This window comes from Tenrec ecaudatus, chromosome 1, assembly GCF_050624435.1.
Source record: "Tenrec ecaudatus isolate mTenEca1 chromosome 1, mTenEca1.hap1, whole genome shotgun sequence".
Taxonomy (NCBI): domain Eukaryota; kingdom Metazoa; phylum Chordata; class Mammalia; order Afrosoricida; family Tenrecidae; genus Tenrec; species Tenrec ecaudatus.
The window spans coordinates 136,723,234-136,738,161 of record NC_134530.1 but is presented as its reverse complement, the minus strand read 5'-3'; the positions used below and the strand labels follow the sequence as shown (position 1 = coordinate 136,738,161).

At 36.0% G+C, this 14,928-nt stretch overlaps 1 protein-coding gene across 2 annotated transcripts in view; it reads left to right on the top strand.

Annotated features, from left to right (window-relative positions):
• The window catches only part of COL11A1 (collagen type XI alpha 1 chain), a 251,063-nt gene that overhangs the window by 213,581 nt on the left and 22,554 nt on the right, over nt 1-14,928 (top strand). For both annotated transcript variants that reach the window (XM_075558829.1, XM_075558828.1), the window contains 3 exons: nt 12,690-12,743; nt 12,871-12,978; nt 13,439-13,492. In XM_075558829.1, the coding sequence (XP_075414944.1) occupies nt 12,690-12,743; nt 12,871-12,978; nt 13,439-13,492 (216 nt within the window). The remainder of the gene's footprint in view (nt 1-12,689; nt 12,744-12,870; nt 12,979-13,438; nt 13,493-14,928) is intronic.

The window sequence follows — 14,928 nt, the reverse complement described above, 5'->3', positions numbered from 1 at the left end:
GTTGCTTTGCTCCTCTTGCTGCTCTGTTGCACGCCCTTCATATTTCTCCCAGGGGTGTCTCTCCCACTCTGTAGGCCTAAGGATCAGTGAGGGGACATCGTGTCTGGTGGTGGGGCCAGCCCTATGGTCCTCTCTGTGCATTGCAGCTCTCAGCTGGAATATCATCCTCGGGCTTGGTGGACCAGGATGCATTCCACTCTCTCTTGTCTCTCCTTCCCTCTTCATGTGTTGCCCTGTGTTCTGAGAAGATGAACCCTCTCCCTGCACTGTAGCTTCGGTGCTGTCCTCTGTAGTACATTCTTCTGGGGACAGGGGCCACATAGCTGAGATTGGGGCCAGCCCCACAGGCCTCTCTATTGATTCACTGCTTCATACCAGCATGTTGCATTCACATCTTGGCACAAAAGGTTGAGGTCTTGTCCCTCTCTCCCTTCCTGTAGAGATAGAAACAATACCTTTCCCTTGGGTAGGTTATGCCCTGTTCCCCCACTACCCTTGGCCTTTTGTCCCCCCTCCTTTTCCATTGACTACCCTATGTATCCCTGGTTGGCTCTGACTCTTGCTCTAGTGCCTGAACCTGGCTCTGGGAATGTATGCAAATGTATAAATTTAGTTTCTGTGTGTAGAAATTTAGTGGCACTTATCATGTTCTCTGATGGATTCTCATTTCCTTAGTTGTTCTTCATTCATTAATTGTACTCATCGCACCATGTGTTTTCTATGTAGTCATTCACTTTGCTACTGTCAATTTGACCCAAAAGTGTAGTGTTAAATGCCATCAAGTATTTCTGACTCATACCACTCCTGTACACAATGGAAAGAATCACCACATTGCACCACACTCACAAATTTTGCAATGTTTGAGCCCTGTGTTTTAGCTACTTTGTCAATTTATCTCTCAGAAGTCCTTTCTTTTTTTCTGTTTACCCTTAACTTTATCAAGCAGGATGACTTTCTCCAAGGACGAATTCCTTCTGACTAATATGTCTACCCAAAGCATTTGCAGCCGGCTTTCCGCCTCCCTTGCAGAATTCTGGATGTGCTTCAGAATAGATGTATTTGTTATTCTGGCAGTCAGGTTTCGCTGGGAAAATAGAGACTCGTTGGGTTTTGGATGGCAGTTTGTGAGCTTTTTGACCCCGGAGACTATGCAGTAGTTGAGGAGGTGGAACAGAAGCCTATGAACTTATCCTGTATGCTTCATCAATATTATCATTCAAAAGCATCATACTTCTTTGATCTTTCTTATTAATTGTCCAGTTTTACATGCCTCTTTAGGGATTCAAAAAAATCATGACTAGGATCATGTACACCTTTATTATCAAAGTGTTTCCACACAGATAGTTCTCTTAAAAATGATCATAGAAGATATATTTTACTAATAATTATCGATTAATGTTCTGTTTAAGATAACACCAGGAAATCTTTTTTGTTTAAGTTTTTTGTTTATTTGTTTGTTTGTTTAAGTTTTAAATATTATCTGAGGGCAGTAGTTACAAGAGTTAATTTGACCTGTATGGCTACAGAAAATTTAGAATTCAGGAAAATTTGAAATTATGTTCTGCGTTCCCCCATGTCCCACTGATCAGAATTCTCTCATAGACTCTTTGATTAAAATACTCAATAACTATAGCTGCGCACCATCAAGTCATTTCAGTCTTGTGGTAAATGAGGTAGTGGTTTTTGAAAGCAATTCACGTTTAATTCCATATCCGTATCCGATTCCTGACTTTCCTTCCTAATTGATCCAGTTGACTGTTGACTCAAGACTAATTATACCTCAGCTGGCCACTTTTGAGTGTTTAAGACCCAGACTATTGGCAGTGGATTAGGAAATAGAACAGAAATACTAACCGTATTATTCAGAAAATTAACTGAGTGTCCTATGAAACGATGACCCCCACCCCAAACCTCCACATGAAAGAACTAAGTCCATCTCTTTTGGTTATGCATTTCTTTGGTACAGTTTTATCATGTCCAAGCATCCTCAGCAGCTACTATTTGGTTGTGGTTGTGATTATGAATATATAAATCACGCAACTTTTTTTCTATTCAAATTTTTCTATGTAAAATATATTTATAGCCATCATAATACTGTTCTGTGCCATTCTCCTCTTAACCAGTGAGATTCCCCCGTCAACCTTCTTTGTAGACCTCAGTCCCACCCCTCAAAACAAAACCAAAACTCACTGCCGCTGAGTCGATGCTGACCCATCGTGGCCCTGTAGGTCAGGAGAGAACTGACCCTGTGAAATTCTCTGGGGAAGCAGAAAGCCTCATGTTTCTCCTGCAGTGCAGCTGGTAGCAGTCCAGAATATAACCACTGAGCCACCAGGGATCCGGTCCTCCCAGTCCTAGTAACTAATAGATTTTTGGTTTACATACATTTGCCTTTTCTTGTATTTTTATTAAAGTAGAGTCATGCAATATTTGTCCTTGGGTAAAAACCTGAATCCCCATGTCTGTAGAAGAGCTAAACTCATTGAGTTATGTTCCTAAATAATATAGAGCAATGTAAAGGAATAATTATAGATTAATTCATTAAAATGGGTGACTCTCAAAATTGAATGTAAGTAGAAAGTATATACACCTACTCCTCACTTAGAAGTATCCTATTACGTTATTTTACATTGACCAAGAGTGAAAACCCTGACCACCTTGTTACTAGCACCATGGCTTGGGCACTAACAGATAGCAGAGTTAGACTTATGCTGGTTGTGGTAGTTAAAGGATTTGTGCCAACCTGGCTGTGCTGTGTCAGTAGTTGGCAGTATTGGAGTGATGGGATTTGGTAGTTGTATAATCATGTAGGAGCCCTGTTGATGTAGTGGTCATGCATTGGGCTGTGATTCTCCTGATCAGCAGTTCCAAACAAGACTGTGCTTTCTACTCCAGTGAACAGTTATAGTGCCTGAAACCCACAAGGGGGGCCTCTATGACTCAGCATTGATTTGATGTCAGTGAGTTTGGTTTTTTGATTTTATGATGATGTAGTATGTTCCATTCATTGATCTGATGTGGTTATTCTCCATTTCTGCTTAATGATCTGGCTTTCTTGAACACAATCATGTGAGTTAATGAGGAATGAGTATTTAGCTGGAAAATATATATTGCATAACTGCATATATAGTAGAAAACCTTTCCCAATCAGCAAGTGATAAAATGTATAAAGAGAGGTAAGGCAATAAGGACAAAATTATTAGTAAAGTAATTATTTCTCTGAGAGAAAGGTTGGCACAAGAAATTAGCTGGTGCATTATGAATGAATATTTCTAATGATATTATCATTATTTGTACCTATGTATGTAATTCATTTACAAATTGTGAGCTTAAGATATGAAAATCCGTAGCAGAGCTGTTCTCTGTCTTATCTTTTTAATAATTGCACTATAAAGTATTTGAGGAGTCCTGCTGGCACAATGATTATGTGTTGAAATGCTAACTTAGAGGTCAGCAGTTTGAAACCACAAGCCACTCGATATGAGACACGTGAGGCTTTGTACTCCTGTAAACAGTTAGAGTCTCTGAAACCTACGGGGGGTCACTATGAGTTGGCATCCCTCAAAGGCAATGAGGTTGTTTTTTGGTTTATTAAGACACTTCAATCGATTTTGAGTTTTAATGCTTTACTTTAAAATACTCTCACCAACCTTCTAGTCGAGTCTATTCTATCTTGTATAATAGCTAAATATTGGTGGATTATTTTAATCTAGTCTAGTAATCAAACAAAATTTAAAAACCACATCCATACATTATCAATGTGATGATTACGCAATGTTGACAGTGTTAGCCACATGCATTTTGATATAGCCATTAGAGAGGACACCAATAAATAAATCGACCTGAGATCAGCTTTGCTGAGCACTAATATGCAGTTTTTCCTCTTTAAAATGTGGCATCATTAAATCTAACCTGGAAGCTATTTAGGACAATGTGCTAAAATGTTTCCTATATTAAGTTTGGGTAAGCCAGCATGCTTAATTGGTTTTAACTATTTTACTCAAAAATCTATTTTTCTCACCAGAGAAAAATATATTTATAATGCTGTGAAAGATTACACTAGTGTCAACAGTTTTATAACTAAAACAACAATTAACTCACTCTGATTTAAAACTAGCCATTAATGCATGTACCCTTCTAATTGGCAAGTAAACCAGGTTAACTTAATCAAGAGTTGTAACTTAACCTAAGCAAATCATTTTACTCAAAGAAGAGAAGACTTATCATCGTATGTCTTTTGATACCTATAAAATGGAGCATTCCATAAGCTTAATATCAGCACCAGGTAGTCTGGGATGTAGCTACATCTATATATGTGTATGCAATATAAAATTAAGCTCATTTTCTAAACACAGTGTATATGAGGTTTTGTGAAATTGATACTCATTTATCTTGACATAATTCATGGACCATATATGTGAAAGAGTTTCCTATGAGAGCTATGGAAACATAAAACAGCACAGTCACACAATCTAAACTCACGTCAACTGTGTGTGCTTTGTAATAAATACACAGGAACAATATTAGAAATAACAATGTACCTTAAATGAGTTATCTGAAGAGATAATGTTTTTATCTTGAAAGGCCTGCATTTGTGAGCTGACACTGTTTGTATACTGGAGGAAGACAGACTATCTGAAATTATGGAGATCACAGATGTTGCAAATTATTAAATGCTTTCCCTAGCCAGTAGGTTGGTGGTTTGAACCCACTGTAGAGGCATCTCAGAAATCTTCTCTGACAGCCCCATGGAGCCACCGTACGGTGCACAGATAGCATCATAAATTGGAATTAATGTGACGGCAACCATCACAACAATATAGTGAATTAAACACTGGGTAGAATTCTGTCTCTGTGAACTTCTGAGTTTAGCCAGCAAGCAATAGGCCTTTGATACCGTAGTAGCATTTTATATAATCTTTGTGAAAACATCAAGAATACCTCTCTATCTAATAGCTTTAATATGGTTGCTGTGCTTTTTGACCTTAATGCAGAATTGCCTTACCACCTATTCCACGTCACTCTATCTATAACTCATAGACTTAAGTACTGTATATAATTTTTAATTAAATTTTTCCACATTTGTCTCTCCACTGGGGGCAAAAGAAACGTGAACAAAGAAGAATTTTGCTACAATCTCATAACCCTGAACTCCCATTAAAACAAACCAAAAAGCAAACAAATAAACAATGAAGCAGATCTGCTACTTTAAGGCAGAACTTAACCTCATCTACTTAGGACATGTTATCAGGAGAGACTAGGCCTTGGAGATGGACATGTGAAGGGGCAACGGAAAGAAAGAATCCCTGGATGAGACGGATGGACAGAGTCGCAACAGCGGGCTCAGACAGCAGAGTCACCATGAGGATGCTGCAGGAGCGAGCGGCATCTCCTACTGGTGCGCGCAGACAGGGTCATCGGGACTCAGAACCAACGCACTCGCACCTAGCAGCATGACCTCAGAAAGAAGTAGAAATCACAGAATTGTGTTTTAAAAGCATATGGCTTCATTCCTTTGAGGGAATCTTACCAATAATAATAAAACTTACCAACAACGTATTGATCAGAATGTTGTCAGTGACAGTGATACTGAGAAACATTGTAATGGTTATTGCAGAAGTAGGAAAACAAACCTCTCATCTGTAGTACATGCTGTCTTCCATTTGTAATACTTGTGAAAAAGGTATGTTCTGAAAGGCATCAGGGGGTTGTGCAGCTTGTGTCAGTGTGCCAAAAAAGCTCACACTCACGTTATCATCACAGCCAGTTCCATGAACTTTGATTGAAAAAAATCTAGCATGGACTAAAACAAAATCTAAACGTTTAGTACGGAGCACAAGGTGTGTGGTTTGCATAATGGTTACACATTGGGCTGGTAATTTCAAGGTCAGCTATTTGAAACCACCAGCTACCTTACGGGAGAAAAATGAGGCTTTCTACTTCCAAAAAGAGTTCAGAAACCCAGTCTAAAGGGTCGCTGTGAGTCGCATTGACTCAACAGCAGTGAATTTGGAATATGTAGTATGAATCACACATTTAAATGAAATTTTTAAAAGTCCAGTACATCACGTATCACCCAAAGAATGGTCATAATAAGTAAAAACAAAATAGAAATGATATTAGCAAGTAAAGAACAACGCTGGCACTGTTGGGTGCCGTAATTGCTCGATCTCAGGTCAGAGATTCAAACCCACCAGCATCGACACTAGCGGAAAGGAAGATTTTCCACTCCTATTAAAACGTACAGCCTCAGAGTCAATTCTATCCAGACTGTTTTCAAGAGAGAGGTTAAGTAATTATAGAGATAGATGTAGCGGAACTTTCTCATATAATCACAGGCATATGCATACACATATATAAAATTATTGCATAGTAAATCTACATAAAATGGTTTCTGTATATCATGTATTTATGTATGTACATATATGCTACATAATATATATTTAATATCGAGATATAAGTGTGTTACATGTTAATTTATATATAAATAGAAAATGGCTTTTTTGAAGGTCTTTGAAAATTCCCTCTTACATAAATAGTTTTAAATACACAGTAATATAATAGATTGTAAATCCATTAAAATTTCTATTTGAATTTCCACAAATTATAATGTATGTTAGATTATGAAAAATAATATCTGCTTTTACATTGATAAATATAAGCACTCCTTTGAGAATTGTGGTTCAAAGAGATTATAAAGCTTGCGGGAAAAAAAGATATTTAGTCAATTTTACTTCACTTAAAAACTGTACTTAATATTTATTTTTAACACTAATTTGGGGAAATACTTTCTAATTTTCATGGGGAAATTAAATGGTTATTTATTTAACATATTTGAAAATATTTACCAAAATATTTAATTACATACTAAATTTAACATATTCTAATTTACTGATATTGAGCCAGTAAAGATCCCATTTCACTGGCCTTTATTTACCTTTTCAATTTTAAGATTTTCTTTTTAACTTAACTCACAAACATTCACCTAATTTTCTGCACTGGTCTACTAAGCGGAGAATCAGCAGTTCAAATCCACCGAAAGGCTGTGGCAGTCAGCTTCCTAAAACGAACAGCTCTGGAAGTCCTGTGAGATGGTTTAATCTACACTGCCAGCTCTCTATGAGTCTGAATTGACTTTTGGCCGGTGGGTTGCAAATTGTGATAACTCCTTCAGACTTCAAAATTATTTTTCATGCATAGGACATTTCTAAGAATGATACAAAGCAACATATGAGCAAGCACAATAACTGTTGCTTTCAGAGATTCAAAAAGCAGGTATTCTTAATAAGTGATAGTGAAATTAGTTAAAGAATTGATAAAGTACCGTACCATAATGAAAATGTTGTGTAATGTACTATATTCTCATGGAAAGAAAATTCTTTGTAACTGTGACTACTGGTGGAGGATTAATTGGGATATGTTTAAGTCTATGTGCTTTTCTCTTGTTTTAATGAGGGATTGGGAGACTCACTGAGTTATGAAAATCAAGGGAGAATCTGTGCAGATTAAGTCCCTGCACTCAATTTCTCCAAGTGTATGAGCAATACATGACTAAAATTGTAATGTATCCAGAGGCATTGAGATTTTTCAAATGATTATTAGAAAATGGTGCCTTTTTTTGCTCTAGTATATTGAAAAAATATATATGTATATATATCTCACGAAATCACTGTACTATCTGTCAAAATAGTGGCTAAGATAATAGGATAAATCATTATAGCAGAACAAAACCAGTTAGTAAATATTTCCACTATTGAGACATCATCCAACCTGTATTCAGAGAGGTAAGACTCCCTTTGAGACAAATAAATATTTACTCACAATTTTGTCACAAATTATAACTTAGGATAATTTTTGGTAAATGGTATTAAACATTTTCTAATCTACTGTGGTAAAAAGGCAATTCTTTTTCTTATGCTTTTATCCATAAACTTGCTGTAAAGAAAAAAGCCACATACTTATAAATCTGTGTGTTTTAGAAGTTCATGTGTTTAAACAGTCTTTTCTACTAAACACTTCTACTTCAACGTCATCTACAAAGGAAAAACCGAGATAGAAAAACCTTTTATGCACATGATTTTCTCAATTTACATGTCTCAAATGATATTCATTTGTTAGTTAAAATAGATCATGTAAATTATATAAGTTAATATTTTGCATAACATACCACAATAATGTACGCTCAGGATTCTAAAAGGAGAATATTTCAAGCTTTTGAGTTAATACATACATCTCCTTACATAAATTGTATGAAACTTAAAAGAATACTTTGAAGTTGTAATGCATATATTATTATCAGCATTTCAAGTGACTGCTTTTAGAACCTGCACATTTAGATTTTGAAGAGTGAAAAATGAATGCCTACTTATAGATGATGTTACAGTGATGCTATTGAGGACATAATGAATGACAGGTTCATTGACTTGGATTTAATACACTTAAAGAGCATCTTGAATTTTATGACTACTTGATAGTATGTTACATGTTAACAAAAACAACAACAAAGGGAACAGATCAAAGACCAGAAAAATTCACCGCCAGCGATAAAAGAAAGAAATCCTGCCTTACTGCATCATGGTTTCCCTTCAGCAACATGTCATCATCTTTCCTCACTGCCCAGATCCAATCTCAGTTAGCGACTCTGAGCACAGTGCATTAAGAAGAGAAATAAACAGACAGAAAACAAGAATTTTAGAAGTAGACTTTGAATTTTCAAAATCATTATGTAAAACATATGTATTTCTCTACTTATGTTTAAGTATTTGTATTATGCGATTGAATCTTTGTGTTTGTTAATGCATAAAAAATCTAATAAGTGAAAAATGAAATGTATATTTTATGATACAATTCTAAATTTAAAACGTTCTGGAATAAATCAGTCATTAATATATACAGTGTAGCTGCAGAAACCTAGGGTTGCCTGGTTAGAGGCTGTGGAACGAAGAGGCCTGCTTGTATTGCTTTGTTAGGTTTATAAGAAATTCTGTATGTGAAGATAATAAAGATTCAGTATAATTGAAACAATCAGCAATTAGATATCATACAGGATATGGTCTATTTCTTGCCTGAAAAATTATTAGGATGTCTGTGAAGAACTTGAATGTCAGATGTCATATAAATCATTCTTCACACCATCATTTATTACCAGCCTGAGCATTGCCAAGTGTTTTATTTAAACATAAAAGAAAATATGAACGCTAGATTTATAGGTAGGAATTATAGATACAGATCCCAAGTGGTTTTAAACACAGAATTTTAATTTTAATGTATTACATTATCAAGAGTATACATGGAAAAAGTAATTTGTTAACATAGTGTTTTCAGATGTGTTCTGAAAGCTTATTTTACTTTAACATAACTCTTAGGCTCTTGAAATTGTGGAAACTACAGGTGAAATAGGCTCATCATCGTGCTTGGTATTGTGGGGGCAAAAAAGAGGAAGTCCCTGAAGGAGATGGATTGGCACAGTGGCTGCAGCGATGTTTTTTGACAGAGCGATTGTGAGGTGGCACAGGATTGGGCTGTATTGTGTTCTGTTGAATTTGTGGTAGCTCGGGATAGAAAGTGACTCAGTGTCACCTAACAACATCCACAGAACAAAGCTCTTCATGTCTTTGAGTTGGTTCTGACCCAGAGCGACCCAGTTTTCAGCGTCAGAAATACTGCCCAGGTCCGCACCACTTCACAATCAGTGTTGTGCTTAAGCACGTTGTAGCAGCCGTCTCATGGGATTTCTTCCTCTTTTTGGACTCTTTACTTGGTCAAGCACGCTGCCCTTCTAAAGGCACTGATCTCAGGCAGGAAGCTCGCACATCAGAGGAACTCCCACCATCCTCCCTGTTAAGGAGTGTGCTGGCTGAGATTCTTGCACGACAAATGTCTTTGTTCTCCTGGATACTCTTGGTATAGGTGATATTTTTTCTCCAACACTGTAATTCAGAAGCATTACTTTTCTGTGTTGCTTATACATTATACAGCTTTTATAGGCATATGAGCTTACTGAAAATTACAAGGCTTGAGTCAGGTGCACCTTGACCCTCAAGTTGACATGTTTGCATTTGAACACTTGTAACAGATCTTTTGCAGCAAATTTGTCCAACGCAGTACATCATCTTATCTCTTGACGGCTGATACCATGACTGTTGGTTGTGGATACAAGTAAAATGAAACCCTTGAGAAGTGTGTTTTCTGTTTGTCACAATGTTGCTTCTTGGTCCTATTGGGAGGAATTTTGTTTTTTATTCTGAGATATAGTTCGAACAGAGGGCGGTAGTCTTTTATAAACTCCACTAAATCCTTCGATTCCTCTTCACTTTCAGTAAATGAGATTATGTAATCTGCACAGTGCAGGCTCCTGAGCCTTTTTTCAGTTAAGATGCCATGTTCTTTTTCATAAAGTTCATGTTCTTAGATTGTTTGCTAAGCATGCAGCTTGAATAAAGAAAGTAAAATATTACAACCCTGATGTATATCCTTCCTGATTTTGTTCAAACCACAAAATAACCGCTTGTTCTATTGGAATGACGGCCTCTCCATCTATATACAGATTCTCCATGAGAAAATGAACTGTTCTATAATTCTCATTCTTGACAATGTCATCATATTTTTAATTATCCACATATTTTGGTGTCCTTGAATAACCAATAAAACATAGGTCGACATATTTCTGGTACACTCAGCTTTCATCCAAGAAGATGCCATCGTTTTTCCAAGAGAACAAATCTACCTCAGTAGACGGCCAAAGCAAGTGGTGGGCTCTCATTGTCAACCTTCAAGTTTGCATCGAATGCTTGACCTCTGCCACACAATAATGAATAATTATCCATGCATCTTCATTGCTTGTTGGGTCCATTTTAGATTACAGAAGTTAGGGGAAAGCTTCAATTTGTTCACCTTTGTAATTATTGGTTGGTATAAATTTGAATAATAGAAATATTAACTCTCCTTCTTTTGAGGCTTAGAGCATTCAGAATAGCCAGTCTGAGTCCTTTTTCATCTGAGGAATGGCTCGAAAGTGTACGGGCAAGCATTCCATTTCATTTTGACAACTTCCAAGTTTTCTAGATTCATATTTCTCACATTCTATGTGCCAATTATCAGTGATTATTTGTAGCCATTCCTTCTCATTTTGAGTTGTGCCTCATTCTTCTCATTGTGAATAAGTTTGAGTTGTAGAAAAATAACAGCTAATGATTTGAATTATAATGGTACCGATTGCTAATATGAATGGATTGTTTTATGTACCCAGATACCATTGTAATATATTTTCAGCTCATTAAAATCTAATGGCAGAATGGAGGTAGCTACTTCTTCTGATTTTACATAGAAGGGAAATGAGGACTTTACTAGCATATAATGTACTCAAGATCAACAGCTAGTTAAAGGAAAATCCAGGTTTTAAATCTAAACCTTGTATTTTCTTATTTTATTTAACTAACTATTCTTCAGCAAGCAAATTCGTAATGATAACTCATCATGAATGAAAGTGCTAAAGTGGAACAGATGATACCCTGTGCTGAAGATCACACAATGAACGCCTTATTGCAAATTTGCCTCATTATAAGCTACTATCATAGTCAGCAGTATCCTCACCCCGCCTCTCAGCTTCTGGTACTGCCATTTTATTGATCAAGATAGAGAGTAGATTTTCACTATGGTTATAAATGGGAAATGTTGAATAGCAAGAAGGTAAAATGGGATAAGTAAGTGTATGCAATAGGGACAAATTATTAGTAGCTTTCAAATGCATACATGGTTAAGATTTCTCCATACCAAATGTGCATTTCTATAAATGTTGCCCAAACACTAGAATATTCTTTTGTGCTTTTCGATGACGCTTTGGGAATACTCTTGTGCTTTTACTCTCATACTATGTCTTGAATATTATATTTCAAATACATCGTTTAAAAAGTAGGAATGTCTTTAAAGCCTCTTATGTGAATTGCATAATTCCAGAAAGTGAAAAGACTACACATTCGTTGTGTCATTTTAATGCGTAAATGAATCTGTAAGGAACATGAGTATATGTGTGTTCTAAGATAAGAAGTACTTTATAAATTTAGAGGAGATAAAATCTGAGATGTTCAATTTGTATCTGATAACATGTACGTGTCACATGAAAATTTAACATGTTATTGCTGAGTCTTACAAGTTATCAGCATTTTTTAAAACTTGTATCTGAATCTTCTACATCATTGCTTTAGTACGTGTTTACATTGAGGTGATGTGGTTATTTGCAATCTACTCAATCCTTGTTTCATTTAATATTCCAACTGAAAATTTGTACCTAAAAGTGATTTTCATTTCTTCATCTCCTTTTTAATTAGATAACTGTTGTTGTAAGGTGCCGCCACATGGTTCCAAATCACTGAAAACCTATGTTTAATGGAATGAAACACTGCATTCCTGTTATTATAATTTGAACCCATTGCTGTAGAAACTGTGAAATCTCAGTTTGTTGAAATCTTCATCTGGTTGAAGCTATTGCTATTTTTCACTGACCTTTTGCTTTCCCAACCATGCTATCCTTTTCCAGGGTTCTGATCTCTTCTGATGGCCAGGGTAGCTTTAAATACCACATGTCAGCAGAATCCAGTCAAATTGATTGGCAGCATGCATGATATAATTCTTTACACCGCCTTTATATGTTCTGGCTATGCATATTGTAAATGCCGTTTTTCTATTTATAGGGTCCTCCTGGAGCCACAGGGTCAGAGGGAAGACAAGGTGAAAAAGGTGCTAAGGTCAAGTATACTTTAAGAGATTATGTTTTAAGAACTTGGATGTAAATTGGACGAGACATATTTTAATATCTTTGAGAAAATAATAAGGTGTGTTTTCTCATTACTTATGTGTCTTTTTATCAAATAGGGAGAAGCAGGAGCTGAAGGCCCTTCTGGAAAAACTGGTCCAGTTGGTCCCCAGGGCCCAGCCGGCAAACCAGGTCCAGAAGGCCTTCGCGGTATTCCTGGCCCTGTGGTGAGTATTTGTGCACTGAGAGTCTGGGTAAAATGACATTTATTTCGGAAAATTCTGATTAAATATATTTATGTTAGAAATTTATCATAAATTTTATATGAATTTTCTTTTTGTTTTGATACTTTTAACTGGAAAGTCATTAAAGGTATCATAAAATCAAATAATCTTCCACATATTGAAGTATGCCATTTATGTAATGCTCACATGCTAAAACTCCAGCTTGTCGATGAAAAACTAGAAAACATGTTCTAAGACTAAAGACTATAAATGGTCATAAGCATACATTGGGAAAAGCCACAGAAACATAATATTTGTGGATGTTTTCCAGCTACTGAAATTCATAGGAGACATCTGCTTTTTTTCTTTTATGTACCTCCAGTTTTTCTTTTAAAAAATTTAAAGAAATATTTGCTTTTTTTTCCTTTTATCTTTTTGAAAAATCAATCATTATTTTCTGCAGGGAGAACAAGGACTCCCCGGAGCTGCAGGTCAAGATGGGCCACCTGGACCTATGGTGAGTATTATTTTTTCTGTTATTTAACAAAAGATATTATTGAACTAAAATTGTTCATAAAGTTTTAGCTTATAAATTGGATTATGCTTTAAATATATTCAGGCAGATATATTACTCAATTCCAATAAAACTGTAATCCTAACTAATAGATACTTGGAAAATATTCTCCTTGATAGAAGTCCTGTTGTCCATTATGTCCGTTGGATAGAAAGGAATATTTCCATTCTGAATAAAATGCTACTGATGGAGCCGCCTGTTCTTTCCCTAATGTGGACAGTTCTCTAGAGGGAATGCAATTACACTTAGCTTCCTGACACTTCCTTTATAGGAGTCACATTGGCACAAGTGTAAGGTGATGCCTTGACCAAAGGAACTGTGCTCACCTGTCAGGTCGGCCAGAAAAGAAAACACTAAATTCCATTGATGGGCAAAATTATAATTATTATAAGACCAAAGTCATGGTAATTAGTGTAACCTCTCTCTTCACACTACATGCATTATGTTTTACCACAAATACTACTCATATGCATGGAGTTTATTATACTGTACAAGACTACACCTACTACAAAAATACTGCACTTTAAATCAATTACTGTATATACTTGAATATAAGCTGACCCAAGTATAAGCCGAGGTACCTAATTATTACCTGGGAAACCAGAAAAACGGATTGACTCGAGTATAAGCCTAGGGTGGAAAATGCAGAAGCTATTGATAGTGAGTTTCAATAATCAAAACAAATTAAAATAAAATTACTAAGAATTGAGACAGCAGTGGGGTAATGTATTTAAATATTTATTTTAAATACAAAACATAAATAAAAGGACAAGTCATTCAACATTAGTAAACCAGCCCAGTAAATGGAAAATAGGTTCAACAAAAGCAATAAGGTATCAACAATGATACCTTAAGAGTACTATTCCCTGAGCTCAATCAGCAACCATGCTAAAATGTAAAGAGTTAAAATCCTTCAAAACTGGATTCCTCATCATCATCCGTATCCCAATGCAGAGCTTCAGCTGGTGTGAGGTCATCATAGATGCTGTCTTCACTGAGGTTGCCGTCATCACCATCACTGCTGTCATTTTCATACAAAGTTCAGTTTTCACTGCCATTCATAGCACAGTACCACTGACTTGTGTTTAAACCAAACCCCAGTTTTAGTTACCTGGTGATGATTTGTTAAAGTTATTAAGTAATGTCTGTTTTTGAAGTCAACTGAGAAACATTTATTTTACTATGAAGTGTTTACCAGAATGAAAAGTAGCATATCATGGCTATAAAATCTGACACTAAAGTCCCTGGATTCAGTCATAAGCCCTGCCACTTACTTGCTGGATTACTTTCGGGGAGTTGAGCAATGTAAAGTGACTCATCTATAAAATAGGCACATTAATAGCATCTATCCCATAGGACCTCATGAGGGTAACTGGTGT